Here is a 15,430-nt window from a genome sequence, read left to right on the forward strand (position 1 = left end):
TGGATTATCTTCAGACTCAGCTATCTGATCAGGTTCTGGAGTAGCTTCAGGAACCTGTATCTCTGCAAAACTTTCACCTTGCTTTGAAGTTTTATCTTCAAGCTCTTTGTCATCAAATTTAACGTGCATAGATTCTTCAACACAGAGTGTTTCTGAATTATACACCCTGTATGCCTTTGACCTTTCAGAGTAACCTAAAAAGATTCCTCTTTGGGCCTTGGCATCAAATTTCTTTAGGTAGAGCTTGTTGTTCAGAATGTAACATGTACATCCAAATTGATGAAAGTAAGAGATATTGGGTTTTCTTCCTTTAAAGAGTTCATATGCTGTTTTCTCCAAAATAGGTCTAATATAGATCCTGTTTTGAACATAGCATGCTGTATTCACTGCTTCTGCCCAAAAATGTTTTGGTAAATTGTTTTCATGAATCATGGTTCTGGCCATTTCTTGTAAAGTTCTATTCTTTCTCTCTACAACCCCATTTTGTTGTGGTGTTCTAGGAGAAGAGAATTCATGGAAAATTCCATGTTTTTCACAAAAAGCTTCAAATGGCTCATTTTCAAATTCTCCACCATGATCACTTCTGACTTTCAAAATTTTTGATTCTTTTTCAGATTGAATTTGAGTGCAGAAGCTACTGAATACATCACACGCAACATCTTTACTCTTTATGAATTTCACCCAAGTCCATCTGCTGTAATCATCAACAATGACTAATCCATATCTACTTCCATATAAGGATGCAGTACTTACTGGTCCAAATAAATCAATATGGAGTAATTCTAAAGGTCTTGAGGTTGAAACAATATCTTTTGTTTTAAAAGATGATTTCACAATTTTCCCTCTCTGACATGCACCACAGAGTGCATCTGAATAATAGTCAATGTCTGGTAGCCCTTTCACAAGTTGTAACTTACTAAGCTTAGAGATTAACCTCCAGTTAGCATGTCCCAACCTTCTGTGCCACATCCATTTCTTATCATTTACTGATAGTAGGCACATCACCTTCTGATCAGCCAGTTCAGAAAAATTGATTTTATAGACATTGTCAACTCTCTTTCCTTTGAACACAATGGATTTGTCTTCCTTGTTGATTACTGTACAGTTGGGTTTTTCAAAAAGCACATCATAACCATTATCACAAAATTGACTAATGCTCAAAAGGTTATGTTCAAGACCATCTACCAACCATACATTATTAATTGAGGTAGAGGAGTTACCAATAGTTCCTGTACCTATGATCTTGCCTGACTGGTTGCCTCCAAATTTCACATTTCCTCCCTCTTTCATTGTTAGGCTGAGGAACATGGACTTGTCTCCTGTCATGTGTCTTGAGCAACCACTGTCTAGGTACCATGATCTTTGCTTTGGCACTGCTCTTAGACATACCTGCATCATTGACATTTTTAGATTTAGGTACCCATTGTTCTATGGGTCCTGGAAGGTTAGTACTTAAGGCTTTACTCTTCACTTCTTGTACCTTGTGCTGTGAGTTGGGTTGCTTCTGATTAACCATCACCTTAGGTTTTGGTACTTCAGAAGCAGTAACTGTCTTCTTCTGAAACTTAGACTTCAGAACCCCAGATTTTGGTTTCACCAGACTCTGAGGAATAGGTTCTGATCTTTTCAGGATCCTAACCTTTGAAGTTTTGGAATCAGATTTGATTATAGCCTTTGACTTAGAGTTCTTTGGCTTTGAAGTAATCTTAGCCTTAGAACTAGAAGCTTCAGGTTCTGATTGAACAACAGTTTCCAACTCAGCCCCTTCTGGTACAAAGAATGTTTTCAGACCTTCCTTGATGCATTCACAACAAGACTTTAGATTGGTTTTCTCCAGTTTCACTTCTGGAAAACCAATTCCTCTGCCATTGTTCTTGTAAATGCTATAAATCATAGAAGCCACTCTGCTTCTGTCAATGCCAGATATAATAAAATCTTCAAGAGCAATTTCATGGTTACTTAAAGGTTTTTCATTACACTTTTCTTGTAGCTTCTGACATAAGAACCTGAGCTGATCTTCATATGTTTTACACATGAAGTCAAAGCCCCTAAGTCCTTGTTCAGAAGCTTTCAGATCCAATAAAGTTGATTTTTGCTGTTGTACCAAATCAGCATATTTTTCTTTTAAATCCTTCAACTCATTGGTTCTTACTTCAAAATGTGTAAGAAGTTCTTTAAGTGACTCAACAAGTTCATCTCTGGGAATTTTGGAATATACCTCGTTTTCATCTTCTGAGTCTGAATCTGACCCAGCTTCTGAAGTTGCTGTTGCTACCAACCCAACAACTACCTTTGCATCTTCATCAGCTTCCTCTTTATCAGATCCAGATTCACTACCCAAATCATCCCAGGTTGCCATTAAACTCTGCTTAATCTGCTTCTTGAATTTGCTTGGTTTGAATGTAGACCTCTTTGACTTGTCCTTTGACTTTTCTCTTTGAAGATCAGGGCATTCAGCAATGAAGTGACCTGGCTTCTTACAGTTGAAGCATCCCTTCTGATCTTCTTTCCTTGAGCTTCTGGAGTTACCCCTTCTGGAGAGAAACTTTCTGTTCTTCTTGGCCAGATATTGAAGTCTGTTTGAGAGCATGGCCATTTCTGCAGCATCTGGTTCAGAGTCTGAACTTGACTGTTCTTCCTCTTCAGATTCAACCACTTTGAGAGCTTTTGATGACTTGCCTTTGGATGGAAGAGCTATTGATTTACTCTTCTTAGTAGACTCATGTTCATTAAGACTTAACTCATGAACTTTGAGAGAACTAACAAGATCTTCGACACTTAAAGTGTTTAAATCTTTAGCTTCCTCAATGGCAGTCACTTTTGGTCTCCATCTGGCAGGTAAGCTTCTGAGTATCTTGCTTACATGATCAGAAGCAACATAGCTCTTCTTTGGAATCTGTAGACCAGAAACTAAGGTTTGAAACCTTGAGTACATCTCCTCAATAGTTTCATCATCCTTCATTTTGAATAACTCATACTGATGTACAAGCAGGAGAGCCTTTGCTTCTTTGACCTTCTTGCTCCCTTCATAATTTGAACAGAGAGAAGCAAACATAGCTTTAGCAGTGGATTTGTCACTCATCTTCATGTATTCTGCTTTGGGTATGGCAGTGACAAGAGCTCCTCTGATAATATGATGCTTCTTGTAAAGTTTCCTCAGTTCTGGAGTATGTTTCTTTCTATCCACAGCAGCTCCTTCTTCATCAAGGACTAAATCACCAACACCATCTTCCAGAATATCCCATAATTCTTCATCTAGGCTCATGATGTAACTGTAAAAGTTGGTCTTCCACCAAGAGAACTTGTAACACCCACAACGTGGCTTTCGATATCCCGCCAGTTGGATACGAAAGGTTCCCGCCAGTTGGAACGGGCACTATCCGTAAGGATGACCCCACGTTAATAAGAGGAACCGAATCACATCGGAATGAGAGGGATCCGGAGGCCGTGTAGGTATGGGAATACATGGTTGAAGGAAGACTAATAAGAATTGTTAGGTACTACCCATATCAACAAGATGCATTTTCTTTTCGGTAGCTCAATCCATAGGAACTCCACAGTTAAGCGTGCTTGGCTTGGAGTAGTACTAGGATGGGTGACCTACCGGGAAGTTTCCCGGTAAGCATGCGAGTGAGGACAAAGCACGCTGAAAAGACTAGTGTTGGTTTGTGGGGTTAGTCGGCAATCCTGAAAGCAGTCTGAGATGTTACAAATGGTATCAGAGCAGGTCGGTCCGTCCGACCAATTAGTAGAGTCGTGTCGAGCCATGTAGAGTTGTTTGACAATTTATATTGTCTTAGTTGTGCTGATTTTTGTTGTTATGTAGAGTAGAGACCTGGAGGCTGCGAATATTATCTGTTACAAGAGAAATAGAATGGCTGGAAGAAACGATGCTGCGGTGGCTGCTGCATTGGAAGCTGTGGCCCAAGCTATAGGACAACAACAGAATGCTGGTGCTGGTGTTAATGCTGATGTAAGAATGTTGGAGGCCTTTCTGAGGAATCATCCTCCTACTTTCAAAGGAAGGTACGACCCTGACGGAGCACAGACATGGCTCAAAGAAGTTGAAAGAGTTTTCAGGGTTATGCAATGTACTGATGACCAGAAGGTGCGTTTTGGTACGCACATGCTAGCTGAGGAAGCTGATGATTGGTGGGTGAGTCTCTTACCTGAATTAGAGCAAGGTGATGCAGTTGTGACTTGGGCTGTGTTTAGGAGGGAGTTCCTAAACAGATATTTCCCTGAGGATGTTCGCGGAAGGAAAGAGATTGAGTTCCTTGAGTTGAAGCAAGGAAACATGTCAGTGACAGAGTATGCAGCCAAGTTTGTGGAGTTGGCTCAGTTCTATCCACACTATACTGGAGACAATGCTGAATTTTCTAAGTGCATAAAGTTTGAGAATGGTTTGCGTGCTGATATTAAGCGAGCCATTGGTTACCAGCAGATCCGTGACTTTTCTGCTTTGGTGAGCAGATGCAGAATCTATGAAGATGATACCAAAGCTCACTACAAGGTGATGAGTGACTGTAGGGGTAAGGGACAGCAGAGTCGTCCGAAGCCTTACAGTGCCCCAGCTGACAAGGGCAAACAGAGGATGCCTAAGGAAAGGAGACCCAAGGGAAGAGATGTTCAAGCTGAGATAGTTTGTTACAAGTGTGGTGAGAAAGGCCACAAGAGTAATGCATGTACTCAACGGGATGAGAAGAAGTGTCATCGTTGTGGCAAGAAAGGGCATATCATGGCTGAGTGCAAGCGTGGTGACATGGTTTGCTTCAATTGTGATGAAGAGGGTCATCTTAGTTCTCAGTGCAAGAAGCCTAAGAAGACTCAGACTAGTGGGAAGGTGTTTGCATTGGCCGGTACACAAACGGCTAATGAAGATCGACTTATCAAAGGTACTTGTTTCTTTAATGGTACTCCTTTAATTGCTATTATTGATACTGGTGCTACACATTGTTTCATTGCTGTTGATTGTGCAAATAAGTTGGGTTTAGTTATGTCAAGTATGCCTGTGGAAATGGTTGTTGAAACTCCAGCTAAGGGTTCAGTAACCACATCGTTTGTTTGTCAGAGTTGCCCTATATCCATGTATGGTAGAGATTTTGAAGTTGATCTTGTATGTTTGCCATTGACGGGTATGGATGTGATCCTTGGTATGAACTGGTTGGAATACAACCATGTGCATATTAATTGTTTTAGAAAGACGGTGTACTTTTCTTCTGCTGAAGAAGAGAGTGGAGCAGAATTTTTATCTACCAAGCAGCTGAAGCGGTTAGAGCATGATGGAAACTTAATGTTTTCCTTGATGGCGTATTTGTCTATAGAGAGTCAGTCGATAATTGATAGATTGCCCGTGGTGAATGAATTTCCTGAAGTTTTTCCTGATGAGATTCCAGATGTACCACCAGAGAGGGAGGTTGAATTTTCGATCGATCTTGTGCCGGGTACGAAGCCTGTGTCGATGGCTCCTTACCGTATGTCAGCCTCCGAGTTGGCAGAATTGAAGAAGCAGTTGGAAGAATTGCTTGATAAGAAGTTTATAAGACCAAGTGTGTCACCTTGGGGAGCACCTGTGTTGCTAGTTAAGAAGAAGGATGGTAGCATGAGATTGTGCATAGATTACCGTCAGCTGAATAAAGTGACGATAAAGAATAGGTATCCACTTCCGAGAATTGACGACTTGATGGATCAATTAGTGGGTGCTCGCGTGTTTAGTAAAATTGATTTGAGGTCAGGTTACCATCAGATTAAGGTGAAGGATGAAGATATGCAGAAAACGACCTTTAGGACACGGTATGGACACTATGAATATAAAGTGATGCCTTTCGGTGTTACTAACGCGCCTGGTGTGTTCATGGAGTATATGAACAGAATTTTTCATGCTTTTCTGGATAAGTTTGTTGTTGTATTTATTGATGATATCTTGATTTATTCTAAGACTGAAGAAGAGCATGCAGAACATTTGAAGATTGTGTTGCAGGTGCTGAAAGAAAAGAAATTGTATGCAAAGTTGTCAAAGTGCGAGTTCTGGTTAAGGGAAGTAAGTTTCCTTGGCCATATTATTTCTGGTAGTGGTATTGCAGTGGACCCATCGAAGGTTGAAGCGGTATCACAGTGGGAGGCTCCTAAGTCAGTTACAGAGATTAGAAGTTTTCTTGGTTTGGCTGGTTATTACAGAAGATTTATCGAAGGATTTTCGAAGTTGGCACTTCCATTGACTCAGTTGACCTGTAAAGGTAAAGCTTTTGTGTGGGATGCTCAGTGTGAGAATAATTTCAATGGGTTGAAGCGGAGATTGACAACGGCTCCAATTTTGATTTTGCCAGAGCCAGATAAACCTTTTGTTGTATATTGTGATGCGTCCAAGTTGGGCTTAGGTGGTGTGCTTATGCAAGATGGCAAGGTAGTGGCTTATGCTTCGAGACAATTGAGAATACATGAGAAGAACTACCCTACACATGATTTAGAGTTGGCTGCTGTGGTTTTTGTGTTGAAAATTTGGAGACACTATTTGTACGGTTCCAGATTTGAAGTGTTTAGTGATCATAAAAGTCTGAAATATTTATTTGATCAAAAGGAGTTAAATATGAGGCAGAGAAGGTGGCTAGAGTTGTTGAAAGATTATGATTTTGGCTTAAATTACCATCCGGGTAAAGCTAATGTGGTTGCAGATGCCTTGAGTAGGAAAACGTTGCACATGTCGGCTATGATGGTGAAAGAATTTGAATTGCTGGAACAGTTTAGAGACTTAAGTCTTGTTTGTGAATTGGCACCTCAGAGTGTGCAGTTGGGTATGTTGAAAATTAATAATGATTTCTTGAAGAGTATCAAAGAAGCCCAGGAGGTTGATGTGAAATTTGTAGACTTGATGGGTGCTAGTAATCAGAATGCAGATGGTGATTTTCAGGTTGATGATCAAGAAGTGTTGAGATTCCGAGGTAGGATTTGTATTCCTGATAATAATGAATTGAAAAAGTTGATTTTAGAAGAAAGTCACAGAAGCAACTTGAGTATCCATCCGGGAGCTACAAAGATGTACCACGACTTGAAGAAGCTGTTTTGGTGGTCTGGGTTGAAGCGAGATGTCGCACAATTTGTATATGCTTGTTTGACTTGTCAGAAATCGAAAGTTGAACATCAGAAGCCTGCTGGTTTGTTGACACCCTTAGATGTGCCGGAATGGAAATGGGATAGCATCTCCATGGACTTTGTGACGAGTTTACCAAACACTCAAAGAGGGCATGATGCCATTTGGGTTGTTGTCGATAGATTGACGAAGTCGGCACACTTTATTCCAATTAATATCACTTATTCGGTAGCTCAGTTGGCGGAGATCTATATTCATAATATTGTGAAGTTGCATGGTGTCCCGTCGAGTATTGTGTCGGATAGAGATCCGAGGTTCGCTTCGAGATTTTGGAAGAGCTTGCAAGAAGCTTTGGGCTCTCAGCTGAAGTTGAGTTCAGCTTATCATCCGCAAACAGATGGTCAGTCGGAAAGGACGATTCAATCATTAGAAGATTTGTTGAGGGTGTGTGTACTTGAGCAAGGTGGAGCTTGGGACAGTCACCTACCATTGATAGAGTTCACGTACAACAATAGTTACCATTCGAGTATTGGTATGGCACCTTTCGAAGCTTTATATGGTCGAAGGTGTAGAACTCCTTTATGTTGGTTTGAGTCGGGTGAAAGTATTGTGTTGGGACCTGAAATAGTTCAGCAGACCACGGAGAAGGTCAAGATGATAAGAGAGCATATGAAAGCATCGCAGAGTCGACAGAAGAGTTATCATGACAAGCGTAGGAAGGACCTTGAATTTCAGGAGGGTGACCATGTGTTCTTGAGAGTCACCCCTATGACCGGTGTGGGTCGTGCATTGAAGTCCAAGAAGTTGACTCCAAAGTTTATTGGTCCTTATCAGATATCTGAGAGAATTGGCACGATGGCTTATAGAGTTGGTTTGCCACCACATCTTTCGAACTTGCATGATGTGTTTCATGTGTCGCAACTTCGGAAGTATGTAGCGGATCCTTCACATGTTATTCCTAGAGATGATGTGCAAGTTAGAGACAACCTTACGGTGGAGACTTTACCTTTGAGGATTGATGATCGCAAGGTGAAGACGTTGAGAGGCAAGGAGATACCTCTAGTGAGGGTTGTTTGGGGAGGAGCAACTGGTGAAAATCTTACTTGGGAGTTGGAAAGTAAGATGCAGGAGTCATATCTTGAGTTGTTTGCTTGAGGTAATATTTCGAGGACGAAATTCTATAAGTTGGGGAGAGTTGTAACGCCCCATTTTTATTCTATTATTTTTAGTGGATGTTTGAGTGTTTTATATAATTTTATATGATTTATTTGGTATTTGATGTGTTGTATATTATTTAAATGAATATGGCTTTATTATTTGTGGAAATATTAGGAGAAATAAAAATAGGAGTAAAATATTAATATTTTGGTTAATGGGAGTTAATTAGTAATTATGAGAGTTTAGTGGGAGTTAAATGAAAAGAAAGAAGTTATATTTTTTGGGAGAAAAAGAAAGAGAAGCAGAGATAAACAGTTTCACGTACAAACAATAGAAAAACTGGTTTTTGGAGAGAAAAAGGAGAAGAACCAAGAGAAAGCTAGGAGAAGAGCTAGGAAGAGAGAATCCAATCGTTTTTGCTGTAGAATTTGCTGAGATAAGGTAAGGGTGGGATTCCTTTCAATAATCATGGTATATAATTTGAAAATTGATGAATTTGTTGTTCTTGGTTTTTAGGGTTTGAGAAGTTATGTTAGATGATGAATTATGATGAAACTTGTTGTTGAATTGCATGTTGTTTTATCCCCTATGTTGTCTAATAAACCTGTAAACATGTTTCTAAAACAATTTGGGTGATTATGAGATCAAATTTGGGGTTTGGGTTGATGAAATTGGGGTTTTTGGAGTGAAAACTGGTCTGTTTCCGTAGAACTGTCCATGTTCCATCGTAGTACGATGCTGGGAAATCGTACTACGATTTTTCCAGAAGCAAACAAGACTTTTTCAGTGTATCCCATCGTAGTACGATGCATTCCATCGTAGTACGATGTAATAGTGACAGCATTCCCCTGTTTCGTGTTCTTGCGTCTTTTTCACCCGTTTCTGTTTTGAACTGGCCTTAGGTGTAAACATGAAAGTTGTAGATAATTAAGGTAGCTTTAAAATGGCCTTGGTTTGGAGTGGAAAAGATTTGTAGATTTTGAGTTATGATAAAAATAGTCCAAGTGGATCTTCAGAAAACTTTAAGAAAACTTAGCATAACTAATCCCAAGTTAGTCCAAAAACATATGGTTGGTTTCCCAACTTCAAACTTAAGTGTTAGGGACTTAGTTGAGGTGTTTTATGGGTATCTGGCTTATGTCCCATTGATCAAAACTTAATTGCTTTTGAAGGATGTTTTAGACTTAGAGATGAATGTAATTGATTTATATATATGCTATGTTGTTTGATTTCCGTTGTTGATGTCGTTGTATCATCTGATGTCGAAGTTGGGGAGTGTGTCATAATTGTTGTAGGCACATATGTTGTTGTTGTAGTCGTTGTTGAAGTTGTATGTTGATATACACAAGTCGAGTCCATATGCATACTCATGTTCTGTTGGGGGCTTATGCCCTGGAATGTTTATCATTCAAATTGTTGGGGGCTTATGCCCTGGAATGTTTATCATTCACCTGTTGGGGGCTTATGCCCTGGGATGCTTTAACCATCCAAATCGTTGGGGGCTTATGCCCTGGAATGCTTAGCATTCAACGCGCGTAGATTGGTACCACCTGCATGATGCATTAGTTGTTGTTGTCGTAGCATTGTTGGGTTGTTGTTGTCGTTGTAGCATTGTCGAGTTGTTGTCGTTGTCGCATTGTCGAGTTGTCGGTGTCGTTGTGGATAACGTTGTTGTTGTTGTTGTTGCTGTACCTTGTTGCTGAAAATAATTATGTCGTTGCCTATGTGTTTATTTAAATACATTATTAATGATGCCTGTTGTGATATGCTTTGTTGTTTTCATTAATTTGATGAATTATATATTATTATTATTGGATAAGTTTCTCACCCCTTCTGCGTATATGTTGCCTCGACCGTGGGTAATGTGCAGGTACTGATGACTTGTAGGTTTGGTCGGCTCAAGTGTCTAGGGCTCTGATACATACTAGGATGGGGAAATCGTTGCGAATGTCTTCTCATTTCTTTTATGTATCACATATTTTGGAAAAGACTTGCTATTAGAGTTTATCGTTGTCGAAAATAAAGTTGATTTATGTTGGGGCCTATGTGCCAAGATTTTCATTGATGTTGAATTTTGGTTGAAATTATATTTTTAAAGAATTATTCCGCTGCGGTTTATTAAGATTCTTTATGTTGGTCTTAAATAAATAGATATTTTCTATTTATGAATTTTTGAAAAGTAGTGTGACACTCCGTTGTGTGATTACTCTGATTATAATAATTAATATTACGTTGTTGGGAGAACGGGGTGTTACAATTGGTATCAGAGCAGACCTCTCCCAGTACGGTGTGGTTCGGGGACGAACCAGGCGGAAGCTGGTGGGCATGTAACACCCACAACGTGGCTTTCGATATCCCGCCAGTTGGATACGAAAGGTTCCCGCCAGTTGGAACGGGCACTATCCGTAAGGATGACCCCACGTTAATAAGAGGAACCGAATCACATCGGAATGAGAGGGATCCGGAGGCCGTGTAGGTATGGGAATACATGGTTGAAGGAAGACTAATAAGAATTGTTAGGTACTACCCATATCAACAAGATGCATTTTCTTTTCGGTAGCTCAATCCATAGGAACTCCACAGTTAAGCGTGCTTGGCTTGGAGTAGTACTAGGATGGGTGACCTACCGGGAAGTTTCCCGGTAAGCATGCGAGTGAGGACAAAGCACGCTGAAAAGACTAGTGTTGGTTTGTGGGGTTAGTCGGCAATCCTGAAAGCAGTCTGAGATGTTACAGAACTCTTCAGCATCTCCATTGAACTTTGGAACTTTTCCAATACTGGTTTTCTTACTATCACTATAATCATGTGAGACATGTTTATAGCTAGTATCACCAGGACCAGTAGGAGTAGGAGTAGACATGTTTTTCTCAGATCTTTGACTGTTGCACGGTTAAGTGTTACACAACAGACCAAGGCTCTAGATACCAATTGAAGGTGAGAAAAACACAAGAAGGGGGGTTGAATTGTGTTTTAGAAAAATTCTTCGTTTCTCCTAAAAACTGAACACACTGATCAGAAGCTAAGCGAGACAGCTTCTGAAGTGATAATCAGAATCTAAATGCAGCGGAATAAAACAGATAGAGAGAAGAAGAACGACACAAAGCAATTATACTGGTTCCTTCCACAATCCGGAAGTAGTCCAGTCCCCCTTGCACTTCCAAGGAGATTTCACTATGAGTAATATCTGATTACAAATGCTCAAGCACACAAGCAAGAGACTTCCAATGCTCAAGCACACAAGCAAGAGACTTCCTTCGCTCAAGAACACAATCAAGAGACTTCCTGCTCAAGAACAACTGCAAGAGACTTCCTAACTAAACAAAATTACACAGAAAATTGTTTAAGGTTGAACACTTGATATACAATCAGAGGTGCTCACAATACAAATCAGATACAGACTCAATGGACTTAAGAATTTCTAAGATATGACTTTGAGACACAGAAATTCTAAGTGAATGCAGAACAATTTCAGCAGAGGTTTGGTACTTGTGAAAATCTTGTGAGTCTTTCGTTCAGCGTTCTTGCATTGCCAATTCTCTAGGTCTTCACTCCTTTATATAGAGGTGTGAGAGAGACGTTGTGAAATTGCCAGCACACCAAAGAGTCGTTGTTGAAGCTTGATCTTTCACCAATAATCTTTTGCCTGATTTGGCTGTTGTCCTATGAAGAACAAATTTGAAATCCATTCCTTATCCAAAGGAACATCTATGCAGGCGAAACCGTATTCTGGAGCTGTTTTCTTGTCCTGTAGCGCGGACACAAAACAGAGTAGTGGAGAACGTGGTTGTACAATTCGTACAAAGTACAATGTCAACGCTTTCGTCCAAATTGCAAACACACGCCTTCAAACACCTTTGAAATGACCGTTGCAAACTCCACTAATCCTTTGTTTGTGTTTTCGAATCCAATAGACAGCTTTTGCATTGATAATTCTTCAATTCTTGATTCTTTGCAAATCCAGTTGATATTCAGCTTCTGGTGAAATGGCTTCTGATGAGGCAGCTTCTGATGATGCAGCTTCTGATGATATGACTTCTGCAGCTTCTGATGACGCAGCTTCTGATGATGTGGCTTCTGGACCTCTTGTCTTCAGAAGCACTATTCTTCAGGAGCAGCTTACTTCAGGAGCGCTATTTCTTCAGGAGCAGCTTGACTTCAGGAGCGCTTTTTCTCTTCAGTAGCAAGTTGCCTTCAGGAGCGTCCAAGCTTCAAATTTTTGTTGTTTCCATAGCTCTTTATTTGCTCATTCAGAACCAATGATGATGTAACTTTATAATTATGGTCCTGTACACTTGAACAAATATTAGCTAGTCCAATTTACAATTTTTAATACCTTGTTATCATCAAAACCCTTTAAGGTTCATTGTTAAACACATTTTGTTCCAACATCCTCCCTACGTAAGGTAGCAATAATCCGCCACCAAGAAGAGGCAGAATGACCTCCTTCAGCTAACTGACTGCCCTCTACACCATACCGGGCTGCCATGACTCTAAACCACAAACTATTTCTATCCGCCAACAACCTCCAACACCATTTCCCTAATAATGCATAATTAAACTCCCTAAGACTCCTAACCCCCAAACCACCAACCTCCTTACTCAAACAAACAGAATTCCAATAAACCCATGTTATTTTCCTGTGGTCCTCGCTCCCCCCCAAAAAAGACAATTTAAAATAGATTCTATAAAGGAGATGATACCTGCCGGAGCCTTGAAAAAAGAAAGAGCATAAACAGGCAGCGATGACAGGACATACTTCAGCAAAACCAGACGACCACCCAAAGATAAATGATTTGACTTCCAACCCGACAATCTAGCCTTAATACGTTCAATCATAGGTTCCCAAAACGACAGGCGTCTTGCGTTACCACCAATAGGCAACCCCAAATACACAAAAGGCAAGGAACCAACTCTACACTGCAACACCTTGGCCGCCTCTGATAGCCACGACCCCGCTACATTAACACCAACCAATTGGCTTTTGGAAAAGTTCACCTTCAAACCAGATAAAGATTTAAATAGAAGAAGAGCACCACACATACCCCTCACGTTGGCCCAAGACTTCTCACCCAATATTAAGGTGTCATCCACAAATTGCAAGTGAGAAACAACAACATGTTCGCTTCTTCCTATCTGTTATCCCGAAAAGAGATTGTGAGCAGTCAACGACTCCATCAACACACGAAAACCCTCCGCCGCTAAAAGGAACAAGAAAGGGGACAAAGGGTCGCCTTGCCTCAATCCCCTCTCCAACTGAAACTCCGCCGTCGGTGAGCCATTAACCAAGACAAAAGCTGATGATGTACCTATACATTCTTTAATCCACTTCCGCCAAAGAGTCGGAAACCCCATCAAAATCATAACCTCGTCCAAATAAGCCCAATCTATGGAATCATAAGCTTTTTCAAAATCAACCTTAAAAAGAAGTAACTCCTTATTGCACTTGCGAGTTTCATCGACAACCTCATTAGCCACCAAAATGCCATCAAGTATCTGACGACCCTTAATGAACGCTGACTGAGAATCTGATATAACTGATTGCATTATAGATCGAAGTCTATTAGCAAGGACCTTCGATAAAATCTTATACAAGCTACCCACCAGAGAAATGGGTCTGAAGTCATTCAATCGTTGGGGACTATCAACCTTAGGAATTAAGGCAATGAAAGTGCTATTTATCCCTTTGGTCAACCTTCCATTCCTATGGAATTCCACAAGAAAACGCATCACATCATCCTTCAACATATCCTAAAAATCTTTGATGAATCCAAAAGAGATACCGTCTGGACCCGGACATCTATAATTATCATAATCCCACACTGCAGACTTCACCTCATCTAAAGAAAACAGCTTTACCAACCCGACCCCCTCGGCATGAGATAAGGATCGAAACTGGAGGCCAGCCATACTCGGGCGCTCCATAACACGGGCTTTAAAATGGGAAGAGAAATTAGAATAGATAGCTACACGCACATTTTCAACCCCTTCCACCATCACCCCATTTACTAGAAAAGACGACACAACATTTCTTCTCTTCCTGTTAGACATGATTGCATGAAAAAACTTTGTGTTAGCATCTCCTTCACCAAGCCATTGAGCCCTCAATTGCTGCCAACAAATACTATTATTTATCCGAGATAAAGAAAAAAACTCCTCAGATAACCCGTGAAGCTCCTCAATCTTCTCATCTACTAACACTGCCGACTCCCCTTTTAGATCAAGTGTTGTAATTTTATCTGTCAAAGACAAGATTTTTTCTGGTGAATTCTGTGAATGTTGCTGATGCCAATCTTTTAGAGCCAGCTTAAGAAGCTTGAATTTTTCCTTCAACACATATCCACCCCATCCCGCCACCTGAAAAGAGTTCCACTGATTACGGACAAAAATTGTATATCCCGGAAACTTCTCCCAACACCGAAGCATGCGAAGCGGTTTAGGCCCCCAGTTTACCATGTCAATAGATAACTGTAAGGGACAATGGTCCGACACCCCCCTTGTTGAAGCCGTCTGAACACAATTAGGGCAGGTCAGACACCACTCTTCAGAGAGAAAAAATCGATCCATCCGGCTCATAGATCTCCCATCCCTGCGATACCAAGTAAAATAGCGACCGCGGAGAGGAAGATCAATAAATAAGCAACCGTCAATAAAATTGTTAAAGTTTGCAATCCCTGGCTGACGACTCACCATACCCACACTGCGGCACTCCTCCACACAACGGACCGCATTAAAGTCACTGCACACATAAATATTCTGGCCAACATAAGAGTTCATCTTCAAAGAAATATTCTCCCAAAGTACCTGCTGTCCAGAAGCATCACACGGAGCATACACATTAAACAAGACAAAGCTTTCATTGGTCTTCAAAAAACGTCCTATTATCACCAAAACATGATCAAAAGAAATAGTTGCCCACACCACAACCTCTTTACAATCCCACATCGTTATTAAATCGCCTGAAGCACCTGTCGAAGGCTGATAGGAATAATCAACAGTGTCTTCCCCCCATAAAGATTTACAAATAAAAGCATCAACCAAAGCCATCTTAGTTTCTTGGATACAAAGAATAAACGGGTGTTTCTCCTTCACCAATTGACGAACTTCACTCCTTTTTTCATACCTCCCTAATCCCCTGACATTCCACGAAATTATATTCATTATAAACAAAACCACCACCTGCCCACA

General features: G+C 40.5%; 1 protein-coding gene and 1 long non-coding RNA gene across 2 annotated transcripts; one reads left to right on the forward strand and one right to left on the reverse strand.

Annotated features, from left to right (window-relative positions):
* The first annotated feature begins 8,548 nt into the window (after positions 1–8,548).
* On the forward strand, positions 8,549–10,424 carry LOC146937163 (uncharacterized). The gene is made up of 2 exons (XR_015030860.1): positions 8,549–8,686; positions 10,116–10,424. It is a non-coding gene; the product is annotated as an uncharacterized LOC146937163 (long non-coding RNA).
* Positions 10,425–13,993: 3,569 nt separating this feature from the next.
* LOC146937164 (uncharacterized) lies at positions 13,994–15,289 on the reverse strand. Its single transcript, XM_085749350.1, has one exon. It carries the CDS (start codon positions 15,287–15,289, stop codon positions 13,994–13,996), a length of 1,296 nt encoding a protein of 431 aa, XP_085605476.1.
* Between the last annotated feature and the right edge of the window lie 141 nt (positions 15,290–15,430).

Source organism: Medicago sativa, chromosome 3 (assembly GCF_051527215.1).
Source record: "Medicago sativa cultivar Bolivia chromosome 3, Bolivia_mono, whole genome shotgun sequence".
NCBI lineage: Eukaryota > Viridiplantae > Streptophyta > Magnoliopsida > Fabales > Fabaceae > Medicago > Medicago sativa.